At 37.2% G+C, this 18,009-nt stretch overlaps 1 protein-coding gene across 4 annotated transcripts in view; it reads right to left on the bottom strand.

Moving 5' to 3' along the window:
• The window catches only part of EPHA6 (EPH receptor A6), a 1,019,792-nt gene that overhangs the window by 306,340 nt on the left and 695,443 nt on the right, over positions 1-18,009 (bottom strand). For all 4 annotated transcript variants that reach the window (XM_027554351.1, XM_027554393.1, XM_027554360.1 and 1 more), the window contains one exon: positions 627-735. In XM_027554351.1, coding sequence (XP_027410152.1) covers positions 627-735 — 109 coding nt within the window. The remainder of the gene's footprint in view (positions 1-626; positions 736-18,009) is intronic.

Here is an 18,009-nt window from a genome sequence, read left to right as displayed (position 1 = left end):
CTGAGACACTATCAGCTGTAAGAGTGATGCTTTGTCATAACAAACTGTGTAAAAATATAAATCTAAGGTTTAGGTGGAAGAAGCACTTTGACCAGCTGGTTGGGATTCAAGTCTAGGTCTTTTGCTACATTAAATTTATTGTCATTTAAAATTCTCATCCATATTGCACTTCCACAGGAAAATATTTTCACTTGATTACATAACCAAATTAATGCAATTCTAATATCAATATGTTCAGTATTCAATGAATAAAAATTTTTCTATACTATTAAGTTTATACAGCACGTTTAAATAAATTGTTCAGTTTCTCTGTTGAACTACTTTTTTCCCCAAGCAAAATCCATTTAATGATATAATTTGATTGCAGTAAAGGAAAAACTCAGAAGTCACTTATTGAATAGGATTTTATCATTCATTGTTTTCAAAGTGTTTTTCTCAGGTCTTCAGTTGCCTTCAGGTTCAGGGACCTGTTGCCACGTAAAGGTGCACTTGTCAAGAGTGGAATCTGCCCTGACTTATTTTTCTCACAGATACAGTTCTTTAAGCTTAAAAGCCCTTGAACACACAGTGTATGAGAAGAATGGCTCTCCACAAATCCTGGAAATATTCTGGTATAATTCAGTTACCTGCCAGTTATTAAGAAGAAGAGAGTAAGAATGACGAGAAGAGTGAATCCTCCCACTGCTGCGGTGGCTATCACAAGAATCTGCCCTTGTTCCGCCGCCATGTCAGAAGCTGAAACACAGATAAGGTATTAACATTTCCCTGGGTGACCTTTCACTAGCAAATGTTTTACAACTTATTATATTCCTGAAAATACAATAATGAATACCAAAAAATTCCACAAAGCTTTCCCTTTATTTGACATGTAAGATGCAGATCCAAAACGAGGGCTGAAGATTGAAGTCTTAATCTACCCATAACCCTTTCTTTTTTTACAAAAATACTAAGAAAGCAGATGGGTTCCTAGTACCCCTCATTTTAAGATTAAGTAGATTTTGCATAATTAAATAAGCAGATGAACTAAAGGATTTTGCTTACGTAATTGCTATTTCCTTGAACACGTTTGACAACTGTTGGGCTACACCCACAGGCTTGCAAACCCTGTAGTTGCCCACCTGAGAGACAAAGGAAAGCCAGGAGCCAGTGAAAGAAACAACAACAGTTTAGTACTTAGGGAATCTTACAAGTCTGAAAGTCCTGGAGCAACACTCCATCATAGATAGCACACAGCAGCCAGGGCACAGTAGTAGTCTTCACAATTGAGGTGGAGTTAGGGTAACCATTTATAGGGGGAATTGGCTTCAGGTTGGCTCATCAGTCATCAGGGTAACCATAAGCTGGGGCAAGAATGTAGGCTGCTGCTGCTGCTAAGTCACTTCAGTCGTGTCCGACTCTGTGTGACCCCATAGACGGCAGCCCACCAGGCGCCCCTGTCCCTGGGATTCTCCAGGCAATAACACTGGAGTGGGTTGCCATTTCCTAGGCAGTTATTGATTAAACCCTATAATTAAGAGGATTGGATAGTCATGTGAGTAGGGTGTAAGTGAACCATGGGCTGGTTGAGCAGAAGTTGTATAAGAGAGCAAGAGAACTGTCATCTTGAGTGGCCTGATCATATACCAACAGATCAGACTTTACAGACTGTTATAATGTCTGTTTTCTCAAAATAGAAAGGCTATTATTGCATAATTTAAGAATGAACTTCTTTACATTTCATAGATCTTAATTCAAAAATCAAAGTTATGAATTCCCACCTCTATAGCACAGGAGTGTATATAGTAGGTGCTTAGATGTTTGACTCAGATCAGATCAGATCAGTCGCTCAGTCGTGTCCGACTCTTTGCGACCCCATGAATCGCAGCACGCCAGGCCTCCCTGTCCATCACCAACTCCCAGAGTTCACTTAGTGAGTGTCCATTGAGTCGGTGAGTGTCCATTGAGTTGGTGATGCCATCCAGCCATCTCATCTTCTGTCGTCCCCTTTTCCTCCTGCCCCCAGTCCCTCCCAGCATCAGAGTCTTTTCCAATGAGTCAACTCTTCGCATGAGGTGGCCAAAGTACTGGAGTTTCAGCTTTAGCATCATTCCTTCCAAAGAAATCCCAGGGCTGATCTTCTGACTAGCAGTCATTAAAAAGTGAAAGTGAAAGTCGCTCAGTTGTGTCCCACTCTTTGGGACCCCATGGACTATACAGTCCATGGAATTCTCTAGGCAAGAATACTGGAGTGGGTAGCCTTTCCCTTCTCCAGGGGATCTTCCCAACCCAGGTATCGAACTCAGGTCTCCCACATTGCAGGCAGATTCTTTACCAGCTGAGCCACAAGGGAAGCTGGTCATTTTTAATTCATTAAAAACATGATATGTAAAAGCTCCCTTGTTTGAAGAAAAGTATAGATTATATGTTTATAGCATATAACTTCTTTCATTGACAAAACTGAAACTGCAAGGGCTGCATGTTTTCCTAACCTTCCAGGAATCTTTTTATTTCAATTAATTCATTCTCTGCATTACTGAAGTTTTAACAAGATATAATTTAATTAGATGGCAAATGGGTAATTGCTTAAGAAAGAAAGTGAGGTAAAGAAAGTGAAGCCCAGAGAAGTTAAAGAACTTGATCCACCTCACATATGACTATCACCAGAATTCAGATTTTAGATATTTTTAAAATTTCTCCTTCCTATACTATAACTCACAATAATAATTCAGTTTGTTATCAATATTCTAAAGCATCAAATCAATCAGTGCCTCCAATATCCCTTAACTTGAATAAAGTTTGATTTTTTTTTAGGTTATTATAAAATTTATTAATCAGTTTTAAGCAACAAGCCAAACAAAAGAAAGAATACAACTGAAAAGCAAACCACTTAACTCTCTACCATAATAATTAAAATTTATTAAGCCTGAGAAAGACTTCCAAAGAAGTGGATCATTTTTTGGGAATCAAGTATGTGATAAGCTATGTGCAAGTTTATATTCACAGTAATAACTTTCTCATAAAAAGGATATTTCTACTAGAGAATATCTAAACCTTAAATGCTATTGTTGAGTCAGTAAGAAACCAGTCAATTATTTAAGAGGAGTTTTAAGAAACCTAAATGTAAATAAACACAAAAATCATTTATCTTAAGGTTTTAGTAAACATTTACTAAACCTTGGAATTAGATGTTAGTCACTATGACTTAAGATATTTTCAGGCAATCTATTTCAGTGTTGAGTTGTAGCACACAGTCTGTACAGAACCAAGTTAAATAGTTGAATTTTATCCAATAAATAATGTACTGATGGTTTTTTATTAGGTCCAAACTAGATTTCCTAATCTTCAAAATAATATTGATATCATGGGAATTAATGTGTGCCTTAAAATGTCAGTTTTTTTTTTTCATTGAAAATAATTGAATAACAAATTATAAGGAATAGATGTTATAGAAAACAACATTAACTTTTTGAAGATGAAGGTGGCAGTTCAAAACAAAACATTATTTACTTACAAACTGGTGTATTTTTAAAATATATAATATAATTGAACAATTTTAAACCTGGAACATGTATTTTCATGATAGCTAGGTAGCAGGGGATTTTTTGAGACCATGTGTTCAAGTTCAGATTGAGGAGAATATTATGTAATTGACTGTCTTTGGAAAATCAGATCACCTCATTACAGAAAATTGTGTTGTTTAATTTAAATAATTCCTTAGTAAGATGTGAGTACTACTAATATATCTTCTTTTTCACCCTGCTGCTAAGTTGCTTCAGTTGTGTCCGACTCTGTGCGACTCCATAGACGGCAGCCTACCAGGCTCCCCCATTCCTGGGATTCTCCAGGCAAGAACACTGGAGTGGGTTGCCATTTCCTTCTCCAATGCATGAAAGTGAAAAGTGAAAGGGAAGTCGCTCATTCGTGTCCGACTCTTAGCGACCCCACAGACTGCAGTCTACCAGGTTCCTCCATCCATGGGATTTTCCAGGCAAGAGTACTGGAGTGGGGTGCCATTGCCTTCTCCGTTTTCACCCTGGTGATTACATATTTATGAACTTTGTTTCAATTAAAATTTTAATTGGATGACAGATTATTAAGTTTTGACACTTTGAAAAATGTGTATTTCTGCATAATTGTTTATTAAACCTCTGTACTAGGAATTCTAAACACTCCTCTGTGAAGAATGTTGTGTGTGTATATGTACAGGAGACATAGGTTTGATAGCTGGGTTGAGAAGATCCCCTGGAGAAGGGAATGACAATCCACTCCAGTATTCTTGCCTGAAGAACCCCATGGACAGAGGAGCCTGGCAGACTATAGTCCATGGGGTCGCAAAGAGTTGGACATGACTGAGTGACTAAACAACAACAACAATGTATAATATATATTTAAAAATAAGAGTGTATAATGTGATGCACATTTATAGTAAAATTCTGTTGATGATGGGGCTGGGGTGATTATGAAAACATTATGAATCTCATCATCATCAACAATAGCCATATATATTTAATAGTAAACTATCCACTAGTATTATGCTTAGTACTTCAAATTCATTATCAAACTTATCTGTATAATAGTCTTAATAAGTGGGTACTATTATTATTCATAGTTTAAGTGGTTATATTACTTGCATAAGGTCACATGCCTTGTATACAAAAAAGCTGGCCATCCAACCCTGATTTATCAAGCTCCAAGCCCATACTTGGAGAAGACTCTTGAGAGTCCTTTGGACTGCAAGGAGATCAAACCAGTTAATCCTAAAGGAAATCAATCCTGAATATTCATTGGAAGGACTGATGCTGAAGCTGAAGCTCCAGTACTTTGGCCACCTGATGAGAAGAACTGACTCATTGGAAAAGACCCTGATGCTGGGAAAGATTGAAGGCAGGAGGAGAGGGGGACGACAGAGGATGAGATGATTGAATGGCATCACCAACTCAATGGACATGAGTTTGGGCAAGCTCTGGGAGTTGGTGATGGACAAGGAAGCCTGGCATGCTGCAGTCCATGGGGTCGCAAAGAGTTGGACACGACTAAGCGAGTGAACTGAACTGAAGCCCATCGTATTGCCACTATTTTATACCATCATTTTCACTAACAGAACATCTGGGTTGTATATTCTAGAACAATCATAGCCTTGCTTGACCCTGGTTTCATGTCTGTAAAAATGAGAATGTTGAATTAAGTATTTTCACTTTCACTTTCAACACAAACCTTCAGAGCAATTTTACTGTGATATTGCATTATTTACTAAGGCTGCAATCAAACACTGGGAAAAACAAGAGCTACCATTATTTGGAAATGGGGAATTCACAAAACCTGTGCTGTAGCTCTTGGTCTAGACAGGGATAATTTCTGCCTTTTTATCATATTAGTGTGGCTAATCACAGAGCTCTGACTTTATATCAAGATAAAGTTCAAAGCCCTTAACTTTGTTAACATGGGGTTCTACAAATGGCTCTAGCATATATCTCCAGATTCATCTCTAATCATTCTTTAACCATGCTAAATTTCTGCCAGTTCTTACAATGCATTGACTTTCTATCATGGTCCATTTCTGTTCAGTCCTCCTACATGAACATCACATTGTTTTCTGGTTGTTTAGATTTTATTACGTTCCCAGACATACGTCCCCATGGTCCTTTGTACTACTTTTATTGATAAATTTCTATAATGTTTCATTGAAATTACTTTTTTTTTTAATAATCTTTCTGTTAGACTGCAAATTCCATGAGGGTGGGGACTATATTCACTATAGTATGTGTAGTATGTTGAAGACATCCTCTCCTCCTCCTTTCCCCGCAAAAAGGAATTTGTAGGTATAATTGAGGACCTCAATCATCATGGATCAAATGGATGGGCTCAAATTCATGACAAGTGTCCTTATAAGAGACATGAGAAGAGAAGACAAAGAGGAGAAGGCTGTATGTAGGAAGACAGAGGCAGAGACGAGTTGTGCAGCCACAAGCCAAGGAATGCCCAGAGCCACCTCTACTGGAATCTTAGGATAGAGTGTGCTTCTGGCTTCCATAAATATGAGAGAACAAATTTGGTGTTTTAAGCCACCAAATGTGGTCATTTGCTAGAGTAATCCCAGGAAATTAAGGTAGTATTGGACCTACAGAAGTTGATACATGGTAGTAGCTCAATAAATGTTATTTATGTGAATGGATAGATGATTCTGTATAAAACAGGTTAGATTAACCCAGGATTATCCATGTCTTCACCTTTCACTTAATATGTAGAGATTTGCCCTGAAGGTAGCAACAATATGTATGTAAAGTCAGTCTATCTAACACTATTTTAATCAGTAGAATCCAATTATTCTGTATTCTTGGAGATAAAGCTTCCTGGGAGGCAGCCACTACTGGAAGTATAGACTTTTACATTGAATCAAGTTGAGTAGATTAAGCTTGTAAATTTGAATCCAAGGTTAAGAATGACTGACAGCATAGAGGTGCTAGTAGACTCTAGATTATTGAGCACCTATTATATGGCAGGCACTGAGACATAGTGGGGATATAGTGGTAAACAATAACACTGTCCTCCTGGATTTATAGTTCAGTGGGGAAGATAAACAACAAACAAGTAATTACAAGTCTAAGAACTGTTACGAAAGAGAAACTGCAAGGTGCTCTGAAAGAGAATAAACAGCCTTTGGTGATGAATCAGCAGAGTAGGGGGTTTCCCAGGTTGGTGCTATTGGTAAAGAATCTGCCTGTCAGTGCAGGAGGTGCCAGAGATGCTGGTTGGATCCCTGGGTCGGGAATATACTCTGGAGTAGGAAATGACAACCCACTCCGGTATTCTTGTCTGGAAAATTCCATGGACAGAGGAATCTGGTGGGCTACAGTCCATGGGGTCACAAAGAGTCAGACACGACTGAACCCACCCACACTACACTGCCTCTCACTGCAGCAGAGTAGGAGTTTGGAAACGTGATTATATTGGGAGAAGGAGGAGCGGAAGCAGAGGAGGGGAAGCAGGAGGAGGGGGAGGTGGGGGAAGGACGAGGAGGAAGACGAGTTGTTCCTGGGCTAGAGGTCTCAAAGACTCCATTAATGTAAACAGACACTAAGGGACTTCCCTGCTGGTCCAGTGGTTAAGAATCTGCCTTTTAAAGCAGGGGACGTAGGTTAACTGCCTGGTCTGAGAACTAAAGTCCCACATGCCTTGGGGCAACTAAGCCCCCACGCCACAACTAGAGAGAAGCCTGCCTGCCGCAACTGGAGATCCAGCATGCCGCAAGGAGGTGCTGTGTGCTGACACAGGCAAAAATAAATATATTAAAAATAAACAGATACTTAGACAAATAAACCATAAAATCATCTACAAAATGAATGCATAAAATTCCATAAAATACAGTAAAGATACAAACTCCTCTGTGGTGAAAACTTATCTTTATTTCCACTTATTCATTTTTTCAATCCTGAGAAGATATTTCTAATTAGTTTTGTAGGAGAAATGTGTATATAAACATAAGATTTACTCATGTAAGTAACACCAAAGAGAGCAAACCTGTCCTTAAGAAGAAACACAATAAAATCCATGGTAAGAAATAAAATGTGTTTGTAACTAGGTGATAGGAATTGTTCCTTTGCTTAATCGAATGAGGCTGTATTTTTAGAAAAAGATTAGTATATTAAAATGACATATTTCATTCTATGGTTTGGAAAGATGCATACTTCCTTAAGAGGAAGCAATTATCTGAAAAGAGTTGTAAAACTGTTACTGAGCAAGGACTTAGCACCTACCCAATGTGTGGCATAAGTCAGGATGACATTAAGTGAGGTTTGCTGTAGTTGTTTCTATTTAAAGAGAAAAAAAAGTGGTTATTTACTGGGTATCCAAAAAAAAAAAAAAGAGAGAGAGATTTCATGTCTTTAGGAAAGTATGAGGGAAAAGCAATTTGCCTATTTTAAACCAAAGATTTTTTTCTATGGAGGCATATGATTTTGTCTCTCTGTAATCAAGATTATTCTAGTTTATATTTACATTTCAAAGTGAAATCTGTTATTTGTATTCTGTGTCATTTTCTATGCAATACTTTTTACAGTTAACCCTTTTCTGTTTGAACAACTTTTTTTAAAGCTGTGGGTGACAGCACTGACATGATTTTTTTGAATAAAGCATTTCTCAAAATTCTGCCCAGTGAAATACATTGTGGAATGTATTTGTTTCATGTTCATATGTTGTATTTACGACTCCCAATTTTAGATGAAATGTCAAAATTTCAAATGATATTATCTCATCACTTCACCAAAATAGTTTTTTAACAAAGAGTTCTCTACAAAGTAATGGATGGAGAGCACCCAGTAAGTTAATTGTAAGCTTTGTTGATAGTCAATACAGGAAATTATCACCATTTTTTTTTTCAGGAAAAAAAAATAATCCCCTCTCAGGGAATATATAGCAATCAATATTGGTTTAAAATTATGAAATTATATATATATATAAAGATGTAGCAGTATACAATGGAGACTCATCAATCTGTAAAATCACCACTAAATGGTCATGTAGATATAAGAGTGAGACAGAAGTGAAAACTGAAGAACTAGTTCTCCTAGATGAAGAGGATTTTGTGATTTTGTAAATGATGCTATTCTCTTGGTCACCTAGAATTGAAACATGAGCTCATCTCCGAGTTTACCTTTCCCTATAACTCCTGGTCCAGAGCAAATCATTATTATGTTGATATCATCTTGTCTTTATTACCACTAGTAATCTAAAACTTCAGCCTTACAGATTAGGCTAGTTCTATAATTTTTTATTAGATTGCTTTCCCACAGTATCTCTTCCTAATCTATCCTACATTATGTGACTATAAAATTATACTTTAAAAATTTTTTAAATATTCAGACTTTCCTATAGCCTAAGAGAGTAAAATCACAGTAAGTACATCACTCTTAGAAATATTCATGGCATTGAAATATGTATACTATCATATATGAAACGAGTCACCAGCCCAGGTTCAATGCATGATACTGGATGCTTGGGGCTGGTGCACTGGGACGACCCAGAGGGATGGTATGGGGAGGGAGGAGGGAGGAGGGTTCAGAATAGGGAACACATGTATACTGTGGCAGATTCATTTTGATATATGGCAAAACCAATACAATATCGTAAAGTTAAATAAAATAAAAAAAAAAATAGATAACCAAGGACCTACTGTAAAAAAAAATTAATAAAATAAGGAAGTAATACAGAAAAAAAAAAAGAAATATTCAAGCCTAAAACTTTGAACTCAGCCTTCACATAGTGCAGGCAGATCATCAGTCCTGTCATTACTACATTTTAAAGTTATTTCTTAATTCATTCCCACTCACTCCTATCCCCACAGCTATTTTCTTAGTTCAGATACTCATCACATGCATTTGAATTCAGCTAGATGGCAACTTCAATTATGTGGAATACAGTGGAGCAGTGGCAAACGAGATAGACGTAAAGAGCCTCTGAAGAAACATCTGACAGATGGTCACATACTAAGAATACAGAGTTTACTCATAAAACAGCTTCAGTGCCTCACACTCTTACTTCAGATATGTTTATTGATTTCTGAATTCATATAGAAGTTTTTTTTTTTTTTTTTTTTTTTTTGCTAAGTCGCTTCAGTTGTGTCCGACTCTGTGCGACCCCATAGACGGCAGCCCGCCAGGCTCCCCGGTCCCTGGGATTCTCCAGGCAAGAACACTGGAGTGGGTTGCCATTGCCTTCTCCGTATAGAAGTATAGCAGATGTAAATTAAGTGTTAAGACCAGACATGAGATACCTAAAGAGAGGGAGTTGAATGGAAATGCACACTGCTAGGCTGACTGAAAGAACAACTGGGAAAATTGAAAATCTGACATAAAATTCCAAAATACATACTACTCTGGAGGCAGGAGTTTAGGATCAAACAGCTCTATAAAATTCAAGGAGCACCAATGGACTCACTATGTCAGAACTCAATACATTACTATGGTCAGCCAAGGTCAACTAAAAACATACTGAGACATGTCTAATATAGTTTATATAGAAGGACAGGAGTTCATGGATGCATGATTGGAAACAATTTCCCTTCAATATATTTAACAATGATAAAAATAATAATTTAAAGACCAAACCTGTGTCTGAAAACTTTAACTATCAAAATGATTCATTTTCTGAAGATTTCTGGGTTTTTTTTTGGCCCATTTCAAATATATCATAAGCTTCTTGAGGGTAGAAACAATATCATTTGCCTTTCTGTATCACATGGGATTAGCATAGTGCCTTACATAGCATAGGGATTAATAAATGTATGTTTTCATAAAGAAGAGATAAAGAACACATTCTAGATATTAGTCTCTGACTAAAAGAAAATTTTCATATGTGATTTGTTTGGTAATGTTAATGTCTAAAATGTTCTAGTGACACAAGAATTCCCTTATACCTTTGTATTTTGGCATTTAATATGTTCTGAAATTAATTAAAATAGTATGAATGGATGTGAGAGTTGGACTGTGAAGAAGGCTGAACGCCGAAGAATTGATGCTTTTGAACTGTGGTGTTGGAGAAGACTCTTCAGAGTCCCTTAGACTGCAAGGAGATCCAAGCAGTCCATTCTGAAGGAGATCAGCCCTGGGATTTCTTTGGAAGGAATGATGCAAAAGCTGAAACTCCAGTACTTTGGCCACCTCATGCGAAGAGTTGACTCAGTGGGAAAGACTCTGATGCTGGGAGGGATTGGGGGCAGGAGGAGAAGGGGACAACAGAGGATGAGATGGCTGGATGGCATCATTGACTCGATGGACGTGAGTCTGAGTGAACTCTGGGAGTTGGTGATGGACAGGGAGGCCTGGCGTGCTGCGATTCATGGGGTCGCACAGAGTTGGACACGACTGAGCGACTGATCTGATCTGATCTGATCTGATGAGTAAATTTCTTCATTTAAATATCCCAGCCTAGGATTTAAATGAAGTAGCTACTTAGCAGAAGAGGTTTGGCCTAGCATTGTATTAACATGTTTGTTTTATATTCATTCAACGTTTGATTCCATCTACCAACAAGAAAAATATCCCTAAGATTGACTTAAGAGAGAGAGAATAGTAAGAGACTCTGATGCATTCTAGTGAGCCAGTTACTGAATTCTCTTCTCAGCTGAATGGAAACAAACCTCATGAAACATTTCTGTTGACGTAAAGACCCTTAGCTGGGATTATACTTTTTCAGAAAATCATTTCACATATGTGCTTTCCTCCGCTGTTCTGTCATTTCTCCAGAAACAATGCAATTCAGTACTTCAAACTGTGGCTACATTGGGACACAAAAGATTTCAAGATTCACTCTATTTGATGCCCTTAATTTGATGCCCTTACTTGTCAGATAAAAATGCCAAATGATACAGGGATAATTGGAAAATGTGAGTTTGGTACAACTTGATGGAGAGGCAGAAGCAGAAGCAGGTAGTGCAGCATGATGAAACAATTTCCGTCTTTTTTTTAAAAGGGATTGTTTTCTGCACTAATAAATGGTCAGCATGCCTTGCTACAGGTAGGCTTCATATGATAAGTATCAAAGAACAGTGAAAAGAGATCGAGGCATTTAAACACCTGGTACTATTGTTAACATTCTAAATGTCAAGAATTTAATTTGTAATTGTCTATATTTCATATAGTTATTGGAAGCTGTGATAAGTCTTTGATAACATTTCTTTGCAATTGAAATACTCATGTTCCCAAAATACATATTTTATCATTAAAAAAAAAAAACATTAAATGTCAAATAGAATTTCCTTATAAATTTCACAAATTCCCTGGATTACTGACCTCGAATCTATTATGTTCAAATACTGTTCAACAAGTATCATAATAATAATAGTTGGTATTTGCATTACGGTAGGCAGATATATGGAGAAGGCAATGGCACCCCACTCCAGTACTTTTGCCTAGAAAATCCCATGGATGGAGGAGCCTGGTAGGCTGCAGTTCATGGGGTCACTAGAGTCAGACACGATTGAGCGACTTCACTTTCACTTTTCATTTTCATGCATTGGAGAAGGAAATGGCAACCCACTCCAGTATTCTTGCCTGGAGAATCCCATGGACAGAGGAGCCTGGTGGGCTGCAGCTCATGGGGTCACAAACAATCGGACATGACTGAGTGATTAAGCACAGCGCACAGCTCACAGCACAGTACAGGCATATATATGCATCTGAGGTTATAGCTTTTTAATATAAAGGTTAGTGTAATTTGAGGTAAGCAGATTTATAATTAAATGTATAGAGATCACAAGTTTCACAAGGCTTATAAAAGATTTATTTAGTATCTGTTTTTTAGAAAAAATATTTAAAGAAAAAATCCTGAGAAAAAACACACATGATTATTTAAAAAATGTTCCATAGGATTTTTTGAGGAAATTCTCACTCACTGACTCATTATCCATTCAAAAATGACAAAAATACTAACCATTTAGAATGTGCTAAACACTATGATGTAAGCATTTGGGAAACAAACAAACAAAAACAAACACTAAAGTATATTTTCCTGTTCTCATAGTAGTTTCTCTTTAGTGAAGGGGTTAGAGATGTAAGCCTTAATTGTGTTATAGCAAAATTGTTGCTAAAATGGAGGTTATGTATGAAGCTCATGTGATAAGAGTATGAGAGTAATAACCTTGACAGGAAGAAGTGAAAGAAGGTTTATAAAGGTGATTCTGACTGGAATGATTAAATATGCAGTCACCAAGGTGATGAATAGATATTGGGACATTCTAGTTTGAAGAAATGACATCACAAATCTGGAGACACAAAATAGCTCAACATCTTGAGGAGTTATTTCTGTGTACTTTGGGATGTCTGAGACATAGATCAAGAGGCTGAACTGGAGGCTGGAAAAGAGAGGCAAAGGGTGGATCGTGAAAATTTAAATTGACATCAGTCGGTGTGCTTATGTTTTTCTCAAGTTACCATTCACATTCAGGTTCAGAAGTAGAGGTATTGGAGATATGAGTTTCATCAAAATTGCCTTACTGGAGATATAAACTCTTGCAAATATATGGGAAGGATCTGCCTGAAGATAAATCCAACAGAGAATAAAGCAGAAGTGAGAGGGAGAAAGTACTGAGAACATAGTTGGACAGCCTGGATTCAGCCTGAATCTCACTTTTCATTAAGCCAGTCAGGGTTTTGTTACTTGAAATTGATAGTCCTATTTAATATAATAAACCAAAGAGGGAAGACTTTGGTTGTATTTATCAACATACATATCCTACTATGGGCTTTCCTGGTGGCTCAGTGGTAAAGAATCCGCCTGCCAATGCGAAAGACACGGGTTCGATCCCTGGGTCAGGAGAATCTCCCAAAGGAGGAAATGGCCACCCACTCCAGTATTCTTGCCTAAGAAATCCCATGGACAGAGGAGCCTGGTGGGCTGCAGTTCATGGGGTTGCAAAGAGTTGGACATGACTGAGCAACTACTTAACAACAATATCCTAATACAGAGGGAAGGGAAAGTAAGTGGGTCTTTATATTTCCAAGAAAAAATTTCTCATTGCTTATTATGTTGCATGAGCTGGATATTTCCTATCTTCATTTACTTTTTTTTTTTTAATTGATGTTGAATACAGCCTTCTGAGTATGTTTTTCCCCACAACTAGATGGATAGGACTGGAAGCATAAGGTAAAATGGGATGGGGGAGGGTTACTTTTATAAAATAACTTTTTGTTAAACAAAGAATATCAAATTCTCTGCCTGAAGATTACTTTTTTATTTAACAGACAGATTAGATTCAGGGGAAAATCAGTCCTGTTTAGCATATATTTAATAGATCTTATGCACTGACTTAATAAAAATTGCATGGATGTAAAAACAAACCAAAAATAAAAACAAATGAACTGACATTTCTGGCAAGTTGAGCATGACAGGATATTAAAATCAGATTGTGGAAAAATCTGCTCAATTTAAACCCATCTAATTATAAACTCATTACCAGGAAATCTGGATCTAAACAAATTCCTGTGGAAGACTTTTACTTAATTTTCTCATTAATGATAAAGCAGATTTGAGACTACAGTTGTCCCATGTATGGCTTCAGTAGAAGTATCTTATGAAAGCACAGAAACCAGCAATGTTGGGGGTGTGACTGTAATTTCTCTCAGTTTTATGGACCCAAGCACTGTGTCCTAAGCAATTTAGATCCCAGGCATCTAATAGGAACCTGCTACTTCTTATGTCAGGACTCATTTGATTATCCCCTGAAAGTGAGTAAGTTGTATGGTAAGTTTTTGTTCATTGCTTGAAATTGTTTGAAGCCTGTTCTGAGTAACACCAAACCATCTACCTCAACTTTTAACCAGTCACTATAACTGGTTCTGAAAGATTTAAGGACAATCTATCCTTTTTTATTTTATTTATTTATTAAAAATTTATTTTTAATTGATGGATAATTGTTTTACAATATTGTGTTGCTTCTGCCATACATCAACATGAATCGGGCATAGATATACACATGTCCCCTTCCTCTTGAGCCTCCGTCCCACCCCCTACCCCATCCTACCCCTCTAGGTGTCACAGGGCACCTGTTTGAGCTCCCCGAGTCATACATAGAATTCCCACTGGCTATCTATTTTATATATAGTAGTGTTTCCATGCGACCCTATTTTAAAAAAAGGCCATAGTCCTACAAAACTATGGCTCTATTAAATTTTCTGAGTGTCCCTCAAGTATTATGTTATGCTTTCCCAGAGACCACAAGTGAGGATTCCAAGTTAAATATTCTGTATTGGAAGCAAGAAGCTAGGCACAGTATTACTCTAATATTTACTGCCATTATTTTCAAGAAAATAACACTCTTTGCTTTGCATATTGACCTCTCACTAAATTTTTACTTCTTTGCCTAGAGAATCAAGTTAACTTAAAACTGAGGCTTTGTATGATTCTGAAAACATGGCAGTAAATACCACTCTAAAAGAATGGTAAACTGGGGCTTCCCTGGTGGTCCAGTGATTAAGAATCTGCCTTGCAGTGCAAGGGACATGAGTTTGATCCCTGGTCTGAGAAGATTTCACATGTTTCGGATTAGCCCATGTGCCACAACTACTGAGCAAGCACTTTAGAGCTCCGGCTCTGCACGAGAGACCTTTGCAGTGAAGAGTCGCCACAAGCCTGCGAGCAGCAACAGAGACCCACTACAGCCAAAAAAATTAAATAAATAAATAAAGCTTTTATAAATGTTAAAAAAATAAAAGAATGGTGAACTAAAAGGCAAAAGTTTTCTGACATACCCATGAACAATTTCGTGTAATATGAACCAGTACTGTGTTTTATTTACTCATCTTTTAAATCAGTATCTTCACAATTTGATACGGATTGTAGACAAACTGCATATATGCCATCTTGGTAGACAGAATAATACATCTATTTCAATATGTTTATGACATGGGTTTTATTTTCAAAAACTAGAATTGATTTCTGGATATAAATAACTCTGCCAATTTACTACTGCCATAAACAATTATATAATCATCAACTTTATCAAAACTAAAATCATTTTCTTTGGTAGACAAAAGGTAATTGACCAAAAGTCTACAAACTAGACCACCTATTCTATTTTGTACAACATACTTTTCCCATGGCTTATCCTAGAAAGTGTGCTACACAACTATGCAACCCAATATATATGGAGCGGTTCTCAGGCTTCTTTTTGATGACTTGGAACACCTGTTTTCCAGGCCAGAATCATCTTCTTTCCACAGTGCCCTGTGGTGTGAAACTCTAGGCTTTCAGTCTACAGAATGTTTAACTCTGGGAGCACATCCAAATCCGCTTCCTAAGGACAGTCTTTGCTTTGCCTGCAGCCCATTTCAGTGCAAATGTGGGAAGATTTTATTTTCACATGAGCAAAAATATTGGTTGGATATCTTGGCCTTAATAGTGGAAAGATTTCTGCATCTTCTTCATCTTATTTTTAAAGCACCTGAATCATCCCTCAGTACAAGAATAGAGAATCTAAGCACTCATTAAAGACTAGCCTTAAATTTTTAGTAAGGGTTCCCTTGCTGCTCAGCTGGTAAAGAATCTGCCTGCAATGTGGGAGACCTGGGTTCAATCCCTGGGTTGGGAAGATCCCCTGGAGAAGGAAAAGACTCTCATTCCAGTATTCCATCCTGGAGAATTCCATGGACTGTATAGTCCATGGGGTCGCAAAGAATGGGACTTGACTGAGTGATTTTCACTTTCACTTTTCAAGCATCTCTTAGGATATCTCCTCAGTCCTGTCTCTGAAAACTGCCTCCACCCCAGGGTAGGGTCTTAGAAGACTGTTCTCTCTGGCTTAGGCTCCCAGACATGAATTGGATTAGGGATGGAGATCTGACTCAAACTGGGTCACTCATGGCCTCTCTTCCAGGAATTTGGGATAGGATTCACAGTATTTGCCAATTTTAATCCATGATTGATATGAAAGAGAAATGTGAATTTGCAAGCCATGGGGCAGATAGATATCCTTTCCTAAATGAACACAGACAGGTAAAACTAGTCTTTAGAGAGAGAAACAGAGATGCATGGCTGTGTAGACCAAGAGAAAGAATGACTGCCTTTCTTTCAAGAGTTTTCTGATTTCTTGTTTTTAGCCCTTTTTGAAGCCTAGGTTTACTCCCCACATTTCCACTTTAGTTCTACCTGGCATATTCTTGTATCTCTTTTTTGTTAACTTAGCTCAGACATGACTGAGTGACTGAACTGACTGAAAAGCCACCTTCAAGCAGTGATGCTTTACCTCAGTCAGGCTTGCTTTTATTAAAAGTTGTAATCAGAAAACAGCACATGAAACAAATTTCTGCCTTTGGTGAAAAAAACTCTGCTTGAGGCCATTAATCTCAATTCCCTCCTTATATATTTCCTACAGCATTTGGGCTTAATATTAAGAGTCTGACCACTTCTTTAGTCTCTGCTGCTGCCAGAAGTCTCAAAGGTAGAGATGGTGCACACATACACTGCTAGTAATAACCATCAAGACAAGACTTGTTCCTTCTTGTTTTTATGGAACTAATCTTTTACTTCTAGTACAAATTTACAAAACATTTTTTACATGTGTTTTAAACTGCCTTGAATAGTTTTTAGGGGGGAGAGAAATGCAAGTAAAAAAACCAACAATCCTCTGTTTAGTTAATCAAAGTTTCTGAGAAAGCATTCTTACAAAATTTAAGGGCAATTTAGATACATTAGTATATATGTGGGAAAAGTCATGCTACTTATAGCTGCAAGCATTCGGCTTTATTCCTAAAACATGAAATGTAACTTTAAGTGTAATTCTCTTAAGTCTAATGAATTATATTAATGATTTTAAATCAGTTATTTATATGTCTGGGTGCATTCTGTTAAACAATATTTTAAGTAATTCTAGATAATTAGCAAAAAGTGTAATAGAAGTCACTTCTATTCTCCTTTAAAACCCATGAGAAGAATTTCTAAATTCCATATGTTTACTGGATTGATTCATTTGTTAAGTACCACCCCTTACCCCCAGCAATGGAGGTGCGTAAAATCTAGGTAGTTTCCAGTGACTTTTTTTATATTGTTTCTCTTTTGAAGATTGACAGAAACTATTTGCTGAATTGCTTTTATTTTCTGTACTGATTATTGGCATTCTTCACTTGTCCTAATCCCCTGATTTCCAGAGTATAAGCTACTGGAAGTCTTAAGCTAAGGTTGCATGTAAGACTCTCTGAACTATCTTCCCAGTCATGGGCCAAGTAAGATGCTCCTTCTCTTCTCATGTATACAAGTTCTAAGGCTGTAGCAGTCTCTGGATGTCACTGATCAAGGTAAGAATAGAATTACCCTATCAACCTTTTATTTACTTACTTTTGACCTTCATTTCTGTAAAGTATTTCTCTATCTTAGGCAGTAAGAACACTAGGGGAAATGGTGACAGAGACAGTTTCATATGCAAAAGTATGTTTTTAATAAAAGCGCATTAAATTTATATTGCCTGCTTCTATTAATAATCTCAAGGTAGGATAGAGTCTAATTATGAATGACATACTTTTAAAATCCTTAAAAGTAAATAGC

Source organism: Bos indicus x Bos taurus, chromosome 1 (genome assembly GCF_003369695.1).
Source record: "Bos indicus x Bos taurus breed Angus x Brahman F1 hybrid chromosome 1, Bos_hybrid_MaternalHap_v2.0, whole genome shotgun sequence".
NCBI classification, from domain to species: Eukaryota; Metazoa; Chordata; class Mammalia; order Artiodactyla; family Bovidae; genus Bos; species Bos indicus x Bos taurus.
This window is presented reverse-complemented; position numbering and strand designations above follow the sequence as displayed.